At 39.4% G+C, this 13,103-nt stretch overlaps 1 protein-coding gene across 2 annotated transcripts in view; it reads left to right on the plus strand.

The window, feature by feature from the left end:
* RALGAPA1 (Ral GTPase activating protein catalytic alpha subunit 1) overlaps positions 1 to 3,552 on the plus strand; it is a 163,853-nt gene extending 160,301 nt beyond the window's left edge. The window contains exons 36-37 of one of the 2 annotated variants that reach the window (XR_003093553.1): positions 2,045 to 2,177; positions 3,438 to 3,552. Coding sequence is in view for 1 of the 2 variants with exons in the window: in XM_025201507.1 (XP_025057292.1) it covers positions 51 to 122 (72 nt within the window). In the remaining variant the exon portion in view is untranslated. Of the gene's footprint in view, positions 1 to 50; positions 127 to 2,044; positions 2,178 to 3,437 lie in introns of those variants that run through there. The other variant, XM_025201507.1, reaches the window with a different exon arrangement.
* The last annotated feature ends 9,551 nt before the right edge of the window (positions 3,553 to 13,103 follow it).

Below are 13,103 nucleotides of genomic sequence, written 5' to 3' on the forward strand. Positions count from 1 at the left end.
CTTTCCTCCCTCTTTCTGCTATTTCGTTGCCTTCTGTAATTCTTACATAGGAATTTAGGTCCTGGTTCATCAGGAACTTCAAGCACATTGACCTCATGGCTAAGGAAAGATATTACTCATAAACAGGTATAATTACACATTGGAAACTGTTTCAAATCTGTAACACAACATGGCTAAGTACAGGCAGTCAAAATGCCCAATGCTGAATTGATTCAGTCTTTGCAGGTTAGTCTAAGATGCAGAAATTAAATTGAAACAGAAGTGAACAGACATTTACCTTTAATTCAGGAAATGCAGCCATGTGCTTGCAGTAGCTCAGGCCAGAAGCTAGTCTGGCATATAGCCAACATGGGCTGTCTGTTCGCTTCCTCTTCCTGCTGCCCCTGAGGTCTTTGGGATTTGCAGTCCAGAATCACAACAGCAGGCCTCTGCAGGGTTCCTCATCACTTCCTCTTCCTGCTTCCAGGTGCCTCTGGGATTTGTAGTCCACAGTCACAGCTAGCAGTAAATTTGAGCAGGGGAAGGGGTGTTTAAGCCCCACTCTGGCCCCAGACCCTAGGCGGGGTTTGCCAAGGGGAGGAGGTGGGGCAGTCTCTTCCTTATCCGGGCTAGCCCTCCCCACCCCCTTGTCAGACAGCCCTCACTGCTCCTACTAGGGAGCAGAGGGGCAGGGCCAGCCCTGCTCTCTGAAGCAGACAGCACAGCCCATGCCAGGGCTGCAAAGCATGCTGGGATGCTGGCAGACTGTGATTTAACTTGAACAAGGAAGGGGTGTGGGGCAGAAGTTTCATAAACTAGTTTGACCCAAATCAGTTAAGTCTGATACTACATTCAGCCAGCTTTATCTTAAACCAGTTTCAGTCATTTTGAAACTGGTTTATGTGAAATGAGTTTCTGTTCTGTTACAGGTTTAAACCAGTTTCTGATCACTTAAACCGGTTTATGTGTAACTTCTTCCCTAGAAGTTCAGTACACATAAACCACTTGCAAAATGGCTGAAAACCAGTTTAGAACAAACCTGGATGGATGTAGTATCGGACTTAACTGATTTAGGTTAAATCAGTGTATTCAACTTCTGTCCCAGATCCCCTCCAGATTCAAGCTGTCTGCTCCAGCAGAGCCAGGAGGTGGGCTCTCGCACCCCCCAGCTTCTGGCCTGGGCCACTGCAGGAATGTGTCTGCCTTTCTGGAATCAAAAGTGAATGTCTGTTCACTTACTTATTGGTTCAATCTACGCAGTTTAAACTAACCTGAGAAGATTGAATCAATTCAGCCTTGGGCTTTTTGACTGTACTTCATGGGGTGAAATAAATGTCTGGGTGCGCACAAATATTTTTCGATATAAATTTTGTGCTGTTCTCTGACTATTTCTACTGTCCCTGCTCATTAACCAGTGATTATGTGGCTCAAGCTGCTGTGTTGGTGGGGGAAGCAGCATATGGCTGGATTGCATAGTTCATAGTATGATGTCAGTACCACGAAGATTGATGTTTAAATTTTATAATACTGCATTTTGTTGACTATAAATAAATTTTAGGATTAAGATTTGAACAAAATGAGAATCAGTCTATATGGTATGGCACTGACACCTATACAGTGCCATAATATACACTAATGCCACAAATAGTACAGTATCACCAGTATCAATGCTTTAATTAAACAATACATTTTGAGAAGTCAATTTATTGCATTCTTCAGTCAAACTGGGGGTATAGGTTGTAGCTGTATTGGTTGACCTTCAATCAAATTAGATAATTTAAAAATTCTTAAGACTACCCTAAATGATTCACAGTAAAAATAATGTTCTGGAACAGGGGTTCTTAAACTTTCCTTTCATGGAAAGGATCACATCTTAGCAGAGCAATTGTCTGGTGGGATCCTCCTCTAATATTCACGATCTTAGGGAACACCTTTGCTAGTATATAACCCTTGTGGGAGTACCTATATCAACTGTTTATATGCACATACATGGGAAAAGAAGGTATTTGGTACCTGTCTAACATCTGAAAATGCTATTTTACTTTTTAAAATGAAAATTTGGCAGCTAGAAACAAGAGAGAGACCTGGAATCTTGTAAGGAGCTAGAGCCCCGTGGAACACTAGGAGGTATATTGCAGATGACCAGTAATCCACAGACACCAGTTCTAAAGTGTTGAAGGAAACCAGGATGATGATTGGTCAGTGAAAATTGTAAAATCCATGTATTGGAACCAGATACACTTAACTTTTTGGGAAAATATGTGTATCAGTAGAAGGGCACCTTATGCCCAAAAACTTGTCCAACATCCTAACATCTCCCTAGTATACAGTTAGTCCAATAAGTGATCCCCAAAAAGACCTTGCCTCCTGTACATTTCCTGGACAATCATGCCTACAACAATAGTTCAGCCTTGCTATATTAGTAGCCACATTTTTCTGCTGGTCTCACCCTGCTTCACAACTGGGTTTGTAAGATTATGCACACAAAGCCAGACTTTGCAGATACATCTGGTACTTGATTGTCAATGCAGCATATGCAAGATTTGGCATCCATGGGTTTTGAATGAAATTCTATCATTGCAGTGAAGGGAAACATGAAAAAACTGGGTCTGGCTCACCTGCCTGTAATTACTATTTTGGGCTGGTTTAAAGTGTAAGTAGTACGTGTTCCAACTGATTTTATATTTTGTGGACTCAATTCCCAAAGTGCACTGTAGGTATAGACAAACATATACAAATGGACAAACTACACAGTAGTAGCTTCAAAGTGTAAGCTGAAACTGCTGCTCCTGAACAGCAACTCTCCCTCCCCTTTTGAAGCCACTGCAGGTATATGTTTATCCATACCATACATACTTGAGTCAGCAGCAAAGATCCTAGTAACTTTAGTTGGGCCAAGATTTCACCCCACGACTTCTGCCACAAATTGCTTACGGTCTAGTTGTAGATATGATGTAAGTGACAAGGAAAACAACCAGATGTGGGTAAAGTAAGGATTACATGACTGGTTTATATCTATTTACCATAGATGGTCCCATATAATATATATGCATGCTGCACCTAAAGTTGTGACAGTTTTTAAGCTGATTAATCATTTTTCTGTAGTATATTCTTACCCACAGTGTTCTCATTTAGCCTTTGAACTTCATAAATGTCACATATATGATTACCGTTAGGTTTCTGACAGAAAATGATGAAAATAAGCCTTGATGAGATGCAGTCTTCAAATGGATATTTAATTTTTGTGCACACTCATTTTTATCTGTTACCAAGATTATCTTGCTGTTATGTTTCCATAAGAGAAAAGGTCCATCATAGAATATACTTGAATAACTGTTCTGATTAACTGGAGATAAGGAGAAAAATGAACTATTTGAGCACTCTATTGTTAATGCTGATTGCTAATTGTTATAAAAAAAGGTTTGACTTAGGGTTGAATTTCTTAATTTCTGATTCAGGTTCCCTTCTTTGGTCCACTTTTCGATGGTGCTATTGTGAACGGAAAAATTCTTCCTATTATGGTTCGTGCAACAGCTATAAATGCAAGCCGAGCACTGAAATCGCTGATCCCATTATATCAAAACTTGTATCCTTTTTACTGGTAGTTCCTTCAGTAGATTGACTTTACAGTACTGAAAGTATTCTGTTTTTGTTTTTATTGGCATGGTATTTTTTCTATCATTTTAGCTTTTAATATATTTTAAAATATTTTTAGAAATGTTATTGTTTTAGAATTTACCCAAAAGACCACTTTTGCTAATAAGTAGAGACCAGATTTAATCAAATACTAGAAACAACCCTTTTCTTATTATTAAACATTTTTTTTCAATTTCTATTATATATACAGCTTGTTTCCAAAATAGCAGTTTCACAATTTAATTAGCAGCTCTTTCCTTTCGTGCACATAAATATTTGTCCACTGTTAATATGCCATACTTTTGTTTTTAGCTCCAAAGGGATTTTATTTCCAAAAAAAAAAGAAAATTACATTTTTGGCTTAATGCTAATTAGATGCGTGCTTCAGATGACTCAGGGCTATCATCCAAGTAACCTGGGGATGTCTCTGTAAAGAACTCTTAACAAGCGATTATCACTTTATCCCTTTGGAAGTTAGTTAATATTGCTCTAAACTTCTGAACAAGCAGGAAAACAGGATAACAAAACAATAAGTAGTGAAAATAAAAGCATGAGGCTTTTAGTCTGTTTAAAAAAAACCAAAATTGCAATGTAGGTACATACTGAAATCCATTTATAGCCTTACATAGTGTTTTTACCCAAGGCCAGGATGGGTTGTAATTTTCCGTGTACAGAATCTAATGATTGGAGAGTCATTTTGTATTTGTCCTTTCCACTGCTACAGTGGTAGAGGATCATGTGGCGGGGGAGGCAAGCTGGGGAGAGGTGGGTAGCACAGCACCCTGTCCCCTGCCTCTCCTGCTGCATGTCTTCTCCTCCCCTGGTACTTGCCTGTCTCCCACTCCACTATTATAGAATCATAGAAGTAGGGTCGGAAGGGACCTTGTAGATCTTCAAGTCCGACCCCCTGCCTGGGCAGGAGGGAAACTGGGCTCAAGTGACCCCAGCCAGGTAGGCATCGAGCCGCTTCTTAAAGACCTCCAGAGTAGGAGCCAGCACCACTTCCCTTGGAAGCTGGTTACAGATCCTAGCCGCCCTAACTGTGAAGTAGTTCTTACGGATGTCTAATCTAAACCTACTCTCCAACAACTTGTGGCCGTTATTCCTTGTTATCCCGGGGGGTGCTGGGGGAAACAAGGTCTCCCCCAAACCCGTCTGGGCCCCCCTAGTGAGTTTATAGACGGTCACAAGGTCCCCCCTCAGCTTTCTCTTGTGAAGGCCGAACAGGTTCAGGTCCCGTAGCCTCTCATTGTAGGGTCTGCCCTGCTGTCCCCGGATCATGCAGCCCCCTATCACTTGCGGCCAGGCAACAGTGATGCCAGCAGCTCCAGCCCCAAGCCTGGGTCATGGCTCAAGCAATCAATAACTAGAAATTCATCCTATTATTGTATAGTGCAGTAACTAAATAGTGTCGCCAACTGCCCCAGGCCATGTGTACTCAGATCTGAGATATGTGTACTCAAAGCCATGATAATGCTTATTTTTCCAAGATGTTGAATGAGGAAAAAAGATCTCCCCTGCATTCAAGTAAATACAGTAGTAAATTATTTGATTATTTTTTTCTTCTGTATCTCTCCCCTTCCTAAGATTAACTTAGACTTTTTTTGTTTTTGAACTGGTAAATTTATGTTGTTAATTTAGTTTAAATAAACAAAAGAGGTTAAATTAAGAACTTTTTAAATCTGTAGGTTATTTTGTATCTCGTGTAGATTTATTACCTTGTGTCTGTCAATAAGGTGTCTTTTCACAAATTGTTTTTTTAGTACTTGAGTAGTTTTGCTTTTATTCTTACATCTGATAAGATAAATGTGTTTATAGATGCATGGTGGTACATCAGGTTGATTGTGTTTTATGGCTTTTCTTCAAACTTTTTGTGTAAAATGCATCATTATTTAACTTTTGGAAAGGAGTAACCTTTCTTCCTCCTATTCAAAATGGCTGACTAAGGAATTCCAAATGTGCCACAGTAATTAGGTTTCAAAAAAGAGCTCGTACTGGAGCAGTATACTGAATCATCCTGAGGGTACCACTGAAAAAAAATAATTACCCTTGAACTAACAAATTTATACCAATATTTTTATTTATAGCAGTATATTACAGCTTTTGTGAATAGTACTCCACATATAGCACATCCCACAGACTTAGCCTGCCAGCTTGGAAGTTCCATGCTTAGAAATTATTCAAGTCCTGAAAGTTGTACCCTGCAGGAACTTATGTTGTGGTCACAGACTGTGCTTCTCACTGTAGCTTCCTACCTAAATCAAATTGCCCTGTGTCCTTTATTATATACAGTGGTTGTCACTAAAATGTTGATGCTTATCATTTTAAATACTTAGAATCACCATATTATGACAGTATTACTTAGATTTACCATATTTTACTTCTAGTAAAAAAAAAGTCAAGATTGTTGGGGGCCCATTATAGGTCAAACGCAAGTATAAGAGTGCACTTTTTAATGTTCTTCATAGGGGATGAAAAGGTTAATTTATAATTAGAACAGTACAATATTATTATGTAGTAATACTGTTGATTATAGGAACCTATGCCATCACCTAGGAGGCATATTGGATGTCAGATTACTTGGCACCATTTTTAACTGATTAAATTTCTAGTTGATGACACTGGACAGATGTAACATTTGAAGAACTTCAGACACCTTTGAAATGCTTCAGAAGCCAAAAGACACCTTGAAGGCGCCACATAAAGTGCTCTAAAATGGCAGAGGAGCTCAATAAATGACCCTGCATGAAACAGCAATTTCTTCGAAGCACTTCATTATGGAGAAGATTCAGTTATATCTGCATGCTCAAGCATGGGTAAACAGCAGGAGTGGGCAAAATGCGGCCCAGGGGCTGGATGCGGCCCGCCAGGCCATTCTATCTGACCTGCAGGGCCCCTAAAAAAATTTAGAAAATTAATATTTATCTGCCCTGGGCTACCTGTTATGCGGCCCTTGATGGCTTGCCAAAACTCAGTAAGCAGGCCCTCTTCCCAAAATAATTGCCTGCCCCCGGTAAACAGGGAGTTGCTCAGTCTTCTGGCATCTCACAGCTCTCCATTCTCCCTCCAAATTGGAGAGGAATTTGGAGCACTTACATGTGTGTTTCTGTCTGTGGCTACTGACTGAATTCTTATCAGCCTGTACTTAGACTGTGTGTTGTGTTTGGTGCTGCTTACAGTAGTTTGTTTAAAGATGAAAAGTTGTATCTACTGTAAGTGTAGAGAGCTGTGTTGGCTCTCTTTATAAACTTACTCACCTGTGTTAATTAAAAATTTGTTTCCCCTGATGAATTGAGCTATGGAGCCAGTGAGAGAGGAACAGAGCCCTGCAGATGTTGCTGCTTCTGTAGTGGAGAAAAAGTGAAAAAGGAGGGAAAGTGGCCCAAAAATTGCTAGTACATTTTTAAAGGAACGAAACAGTTGGGGTGTTTATATATGTGCTCTGGGTGGGGGACACTATAATTAGAGCAGCTCCAAGAGCCACTCTCATTGAAGCATCCAGAGTGGCATGTATGTCAGCATCCCTGCACTGAAAAATAGAGGCAGGGGTGCTTTATCTAAAGGTTGTTGAACAAGCTTTAGTTAAAGCACCCCCACTGCCATTTTTCAGCGTGGGGATGCTGATACATGTGACACTGGAGTCTGCCGGAGCACAGTAATTACCATGCTCCAGCAGACTTGATTAACTGAGTCTGCTCTGATGAGGTGTAATTATAGCGCAGGGACAGGCAATTATTTTGGGCATTTGGTGGTGACTGTAGCATTTGAGGGTTTTCTGGCCCCCCTGCCCCATGTGGTGAGAATTTCTTTAAGTGTTTTTGGGCTGAAAATTCTGGCCGCCACCCCTCCCCCCATGTCCGGTGTGCCACGATATTCATTTACCCATGTAAGTGTGCCGTGGGACAGGAAAGATTGGGAAATGCTGCCCCATCCCATGCCCTGCCTTTGCTGGGGTCCCATGGGCCCTGCACGGTGTTAAGGGGGCCCTGCACAGGCTGATTTGCCCCAGGCCCTGCACCTCTCTAGGGACAGTTGTGGGGGAGGGTGTGGGTGTGTCTGTGGGGTGGATAGGTATGGGAGTGTGGGTGTCAGGGAGGGAGCATGTGGGTGTATGTGTGGATATGTGGGGTGTGGATGGGTATGGAGTTTGTGGGGGACTGTGTGGGGGGGCGTGGCTGAGGTGTGTGAATGGGTGTAAGGGTCTGCATGCATGGCCATGCAAAGCGGGGTCTGGCTGCATGTGTATGGTGGGGTGTGCATATGGAACTCACCCGACGAACACACATCCACACACCTGGGGTACCAGCGTGGCCCCATTCTCCCTGGTCCAGCGATGCAGCTGGGAGCCACGTGATGCTGGAGCAGTGTGGAGGCAGGAAGGCAGGGAAGCGGCTGGTTGGTGGGGCGGGATTGGCCTTCTGCATCCTGCTGAGGCTTTCCCTGGGTCCTACTGCCCCTGGCTCCTGTCATCTTTGACAGGCAGCCAGGAGCAGATAAATATTTTCTAAATTTTTTAGGGGCCCCGCAGGTCAGATGGAATGTCCTGACAGGCTGGATTCAGCCCATGGGCCGTATTTTGCCCACCCCTGTTACAGCGCATCAGAGCAGCCTCCCTGCACGTGTATAGGCATGCTTGGACTCTTTACTTACCAGAGGGTTAAAAGCAACAAGGAGCGGAGTGCCTAGGTGTGGAGTAAAGGAGATAGTAAGACAAGGGCCTGCTACATGTCTGGTAAGGGAGCAACTGCGGCAGAAGAGGGGCCCTACATAAAAGTAACAGGAGCTGAAATTATGTGTGTGTATGTATCTGGAAATTGCAGGTTTAATTGGGGCAGCAGTGATTTACTGGGAACTTTGGTGGGACAATAAAAATTTAGATTAGCTTTGCTCATGAGGAGGCAAGGCATGACAGAATAACCGAGTGATCTGGGAACTCCATGTCAGATGAACTTAAGCCCGTAGGTGACTTTTGTATTCCCTTTTTTATAGATGGAGAAACAGAGCGGTATATTTACATGGATAGTTAGGGTCAACTTTGAGGGTTACCTTCAACTATCCCAAACTTTGTGAGCTACCCTTCCCACTCTTATATGATACCTATACCTAACCCTACAGCTGTCCGCATTGTAGTTATATGCAAAGTGAAGCCCTTCTAGAAAGTGAACTCTCTCCTTCCAGGTTTGACCTTACTTTGGGACATTATTAAGAGGAAATGGGTAGTGGAGGGGTAGGAAATGAAATCATAGAAGTCATACAAAAGTAGGACTGGAAGGGATCGTTTAATGTGGCAGGATCATATGTGGGGCTGGAGCAGTGGACTCAATTCAGTGTGGAGCCATGCCCACAATCCAGTGCATGGACTGTCTGGCTGACGGACACACCCTGCACCGCTTATCTGGCCTGTGGGGCCGAAAGGCTGAGCACTGCTGCACTTCAGAGTTCTAACAGTGTTTCACAGGCTCCTCTAGTAGCTGTTCCCAGAAACAGGCACATACATGCACAATGGAAAACAATACATAGGACTACTTACACTGCCTTTCTGTAAAGGCAGCAGGACTATTTTCCTTCCCTCATAGCTAATCTGTTTACATTCCCCTCAGTACTCCACCTCTGTCAGTCTGGAATATCTGCCCATTCCTCTTATGTGTTCTCGATGGGATGTCTTGAAAATACACGGGCTTCTTTCACACTGTGAGACTCAACCTTAGTGTAGCTCATCCAGTGCCAGCAGTGATGGTGGAGATTGGAATCAAGATATCATCACCATATCATTTAGCACTATGGTTCCTATGAATTAGAACAAGAAGTCTAAAATCTTTGGGCTTATAGTTTAGTGAACTGATCATCTAATTTTGCAGAAATGAGAGAAAGTTTGAACATTCTTTAGTTCATTATACATAAAAATAAAATGTCAGAAAGAAAAATACATTTTTTTTAACTTAGGCTCTGTATTTAAGCTTTCTAACCAAAGGCAAAAGAGTAGAAGTAAACTGAATGACAGTATTTATAGTAGGAATAATGTTTGCCCTCAAAAAGAGTAAATTCCTCTCTTGACCAAACTACATATAATTGTTTTTAAAACTTGGTGATAGAAGGAAGGAAAATAAGGGTAGCAGACATTTTTATCAGAAGTGTTACCTGTAAAGAAATTCTAGTTGTTCCTGAATGACTATTACATTTCAGAATACAAAGTTTTTGAAGTCTCAGCTATTTGCAGGTCAAAAATGCGTTTTATGTTTTATGTATGATTTGCCAAAACAAACTTTCTAATAAAATGTACAGCCCTTACAAACAGAAAATTGAGAGAGATTTTGATCCCCGGCAACATATTTTAAAATCTGAAATATTTGAAGTTTTTTAACATGTCTGGAACATAAATTGCTATTTTTCTTTATCATAATTTTACCTCTTAATTAATCTTCTAGTAAATAATAATATAAAAAGTATTTGTCTAGAAACCCAAAAGTGTTGTAAACCAATGTGTTGCATCAAATATAATAAAATAAATCTCATCCACCAAAAATGCAATGCAGTACTAATGAATTATGTTGCAAAAATAGAACATAATTTATCCAATAGATATCTCAAATATCCTCTTAAAATAAAGAGGCTTTTCCCTCACTGACAGTAAATACTAAACACATTTGTCAGAACTAAATTCAAGAAAAATACATTCTTTGAAAAACTGTTAATATAAAATGTGTTCCCAAGTTGTAGGCAGTACTTAAAATGAATTTTTGAAGAACAAATATGCCTTTCATCATATAACATGGATACAATTAAAAACAATTTAACATGGGTAGTACTTCAGTATTGGTGTTGAAGTACAGTAATCCTGCTCTCACAGGCCTTTGATAGGAGAGAATGATTATCAATCAAAATATGTGGAAGTTCTATGGTGTGGGATAATGTCTATCCGGACGCTGCATAAAATTAAAAAGAAAGTGAAAAAGAGATGGTATAATTCATTCCTGCCTGTATAAAATTGGGGTAGTTTAAATAGGAAAATAATTTTTCTTTGTTTGTTTTTCCATTTATAATGCCTTCTTTCTGCCTTTACATATTTTTGAAGCACTGATAGTTTAAACATATCTAAACATTTAGTCTACATAACACTTCATGAAGGAATGGAGTGGAAAAACTGTCCTACCCTATATCAAGACATTTTTCTTTTGCTTTTCACTTATTTTGTGAAATAATATTTTGAGGTTTCACTTCAAGACTGAACACATTTCTAAATTTACATTGCAGAAGGAGATTGTTTGATTTATTTCAGATATATTATGCTAAGCTGCTCAGGAGAGGACTTTGCTAGAAAGTAGCTCTTTAAGAGCCATCCCATGCCTAGAATTCCATGTTACTTTTATATTACATATATAATTTCTTGATATACTATTAACACAATATTATTGTTACCATGAAATGAGGAGGTTCTGACTATTAATGTTCAGGGGAACAGGTATTTTTCATTCAGATAAGGTAATTCTGTTTTGATCTGTTATGTTTTCAGTCTCGATTTGTGAATGTTCAGAAGATTTGACAAATAACCCTAAGATTGTTGCTTGAATAGTGAACTGAAGTTTATTTACTAAATAAACTTATTTAGCTGTTGATTAATTTTCCTTATTAGTAAATTAAAGGAATTAGAGATGTTTATCTTTATCTTTTTCTGGTTCCTATAACCCTATTTTTTTTAATCTTGTCACTCCTAAGATGTGTATTTTGAGAACAAAATACAAAAATGACAGATTTTCATAAAGCAGTAAGATCTAGAAAAATGGCTGGAAGGAGAAAATGTGACCAAGGGTTTTGTGCTCCCTTCTGGCATAAGGAACAAACACAAAGCTCTGCTTCCCCTCCCCCAAAAAGTAGGTACCAACAGAAGAGTCTGTCGGCTACCACAGTTTCATTCTGGCCCCCACAGGGGACAAGGATATTTGCATCCTCATATTATTGCCCTTAATTAAGTTTTACTGTTCCTGTTTGTTCAAACTGGCATACCTCTAGGATTCCCACATTATTTTGGAAAAGCTTTCAAGATTTGGCCTTGGTTTTCAAATTGCAGCTCTAGTTTAGAGCATGAATGGTTGGGGGTAAAAGGTCTGACCCTGTTTCTGCCTCCACTGCAGAAGAATAGGAGTAGATAACAAAAGTAATTTTAGTATTCAGCATGAATATTTTTGTTTGTATCAATACTAGAAAGTGGAAATTTCAGAAGCTGGTATTCTAGAGGAATATTTTTCCCCCTTGATAATTAGGCATATATAGAATTATCCATTGTGATCCCAACAGTTGCCCTACCAACTGAGTGCTCAGAAAGGAGGTAGAATGTGTTGGAAATGCCTTTCATAGTGCCATGGAAGAAATATCTTTCTGAGGCTAAGCAAGAATCACAAAAGTTAAGCACTTTCTGTTTAATCGTATTGGCATGGTAGGATTTCATAATTAGTTCGGAAGTAAATTTATACTGAAAACTCTCTTCATCTTCTGTAAATAATAATAATCAAAGTAGAATGTTTATATTCCACAAGTAAAACTACCTACCCTGAAAAATGAAGATTTCTAAGACTTATTCTAATGCCAGTTTCAAGGCATTCTTTTTTCTTTTTTTTATTATTATGTTACTTAAATATTAGAACAGATCAGATTATATTTAAAATTGTTTTATAAAATTTCATATCCTCTTTGTATGAGTTGGCTAGTTTAATTTAATATACTTTTAATAGATTTTCACAACTGTTTTATACAAGGGAATTGTGTAAAAATACTGAAAGAATGAGGGGAAATTTGGCTTCTGTAAACCAAAGATAGCTCAAATATTCAACTGTAGATTTCTTGCAAATGAAAAAAAGAAAAACACTCAGTTAATAAGAAATCATGTATGCTTACTTTCCAGAATTTATTTTAGGACGTTATATATGATATTTTGATCATTTGAAAAGCATCTTAAGGGTATTAAAGTAATCCTTTAAGGACTGAGAATGCAAAAAAAATGCAGAATTTTATTGATATAGTTTTATAGATAATTGCATTGCTGTGTCAGCTGGTTTATTCCAATAATAATGAAAAAAAACTTCGAAGATTCCAAAGCATAAATTGTGCTATTCATGTTTGTTAAACGTAGTTTGAGTCTTATCTCGAGAACATCTTATCTAACTACATATCTAATGTTGTTCAGTAAATGAGGAGAGTATTGATTGGCATATGCTGCTTAAATCGATCATCCTGTCAGCCAGAATTACAGTAATCTGTCAGTATTGATGACTGTCTTTCAGGCTTTGATACCTCTCCTTCGCTTGTCTTGTCTTGTCTCGCTTGTATTTGAAGTGCATTTTCTTGCAACCTCCGGTTTTGTCAGGGTAGGTACTTTTCTAATGTTTTTTGTCCCTTGAGTCCAATTTATTGGCTTGATCATGCAATTAGAGGTAAAATGCAATACTAGGGAGCAAGAGTAGACAGTGTTCTGAGTAACAATTGGACCTTAGGGG

The sequence above is a fragment of the Alligator sinensis genome, unplaced genomic scaffold (assembly GCF_000455745.1).
Source record: "Alligator sinensis unplaced genomic scaffold, ASM45574v1 scaffold280_1, whole genome shotgun sequence".
In the NCBI taxonomy this organism is placed as follows: Eukaryota; Metazoa; Chordata; order Crocodylia; family Alligatoridae; genus Alligator; species Alligator sinensis.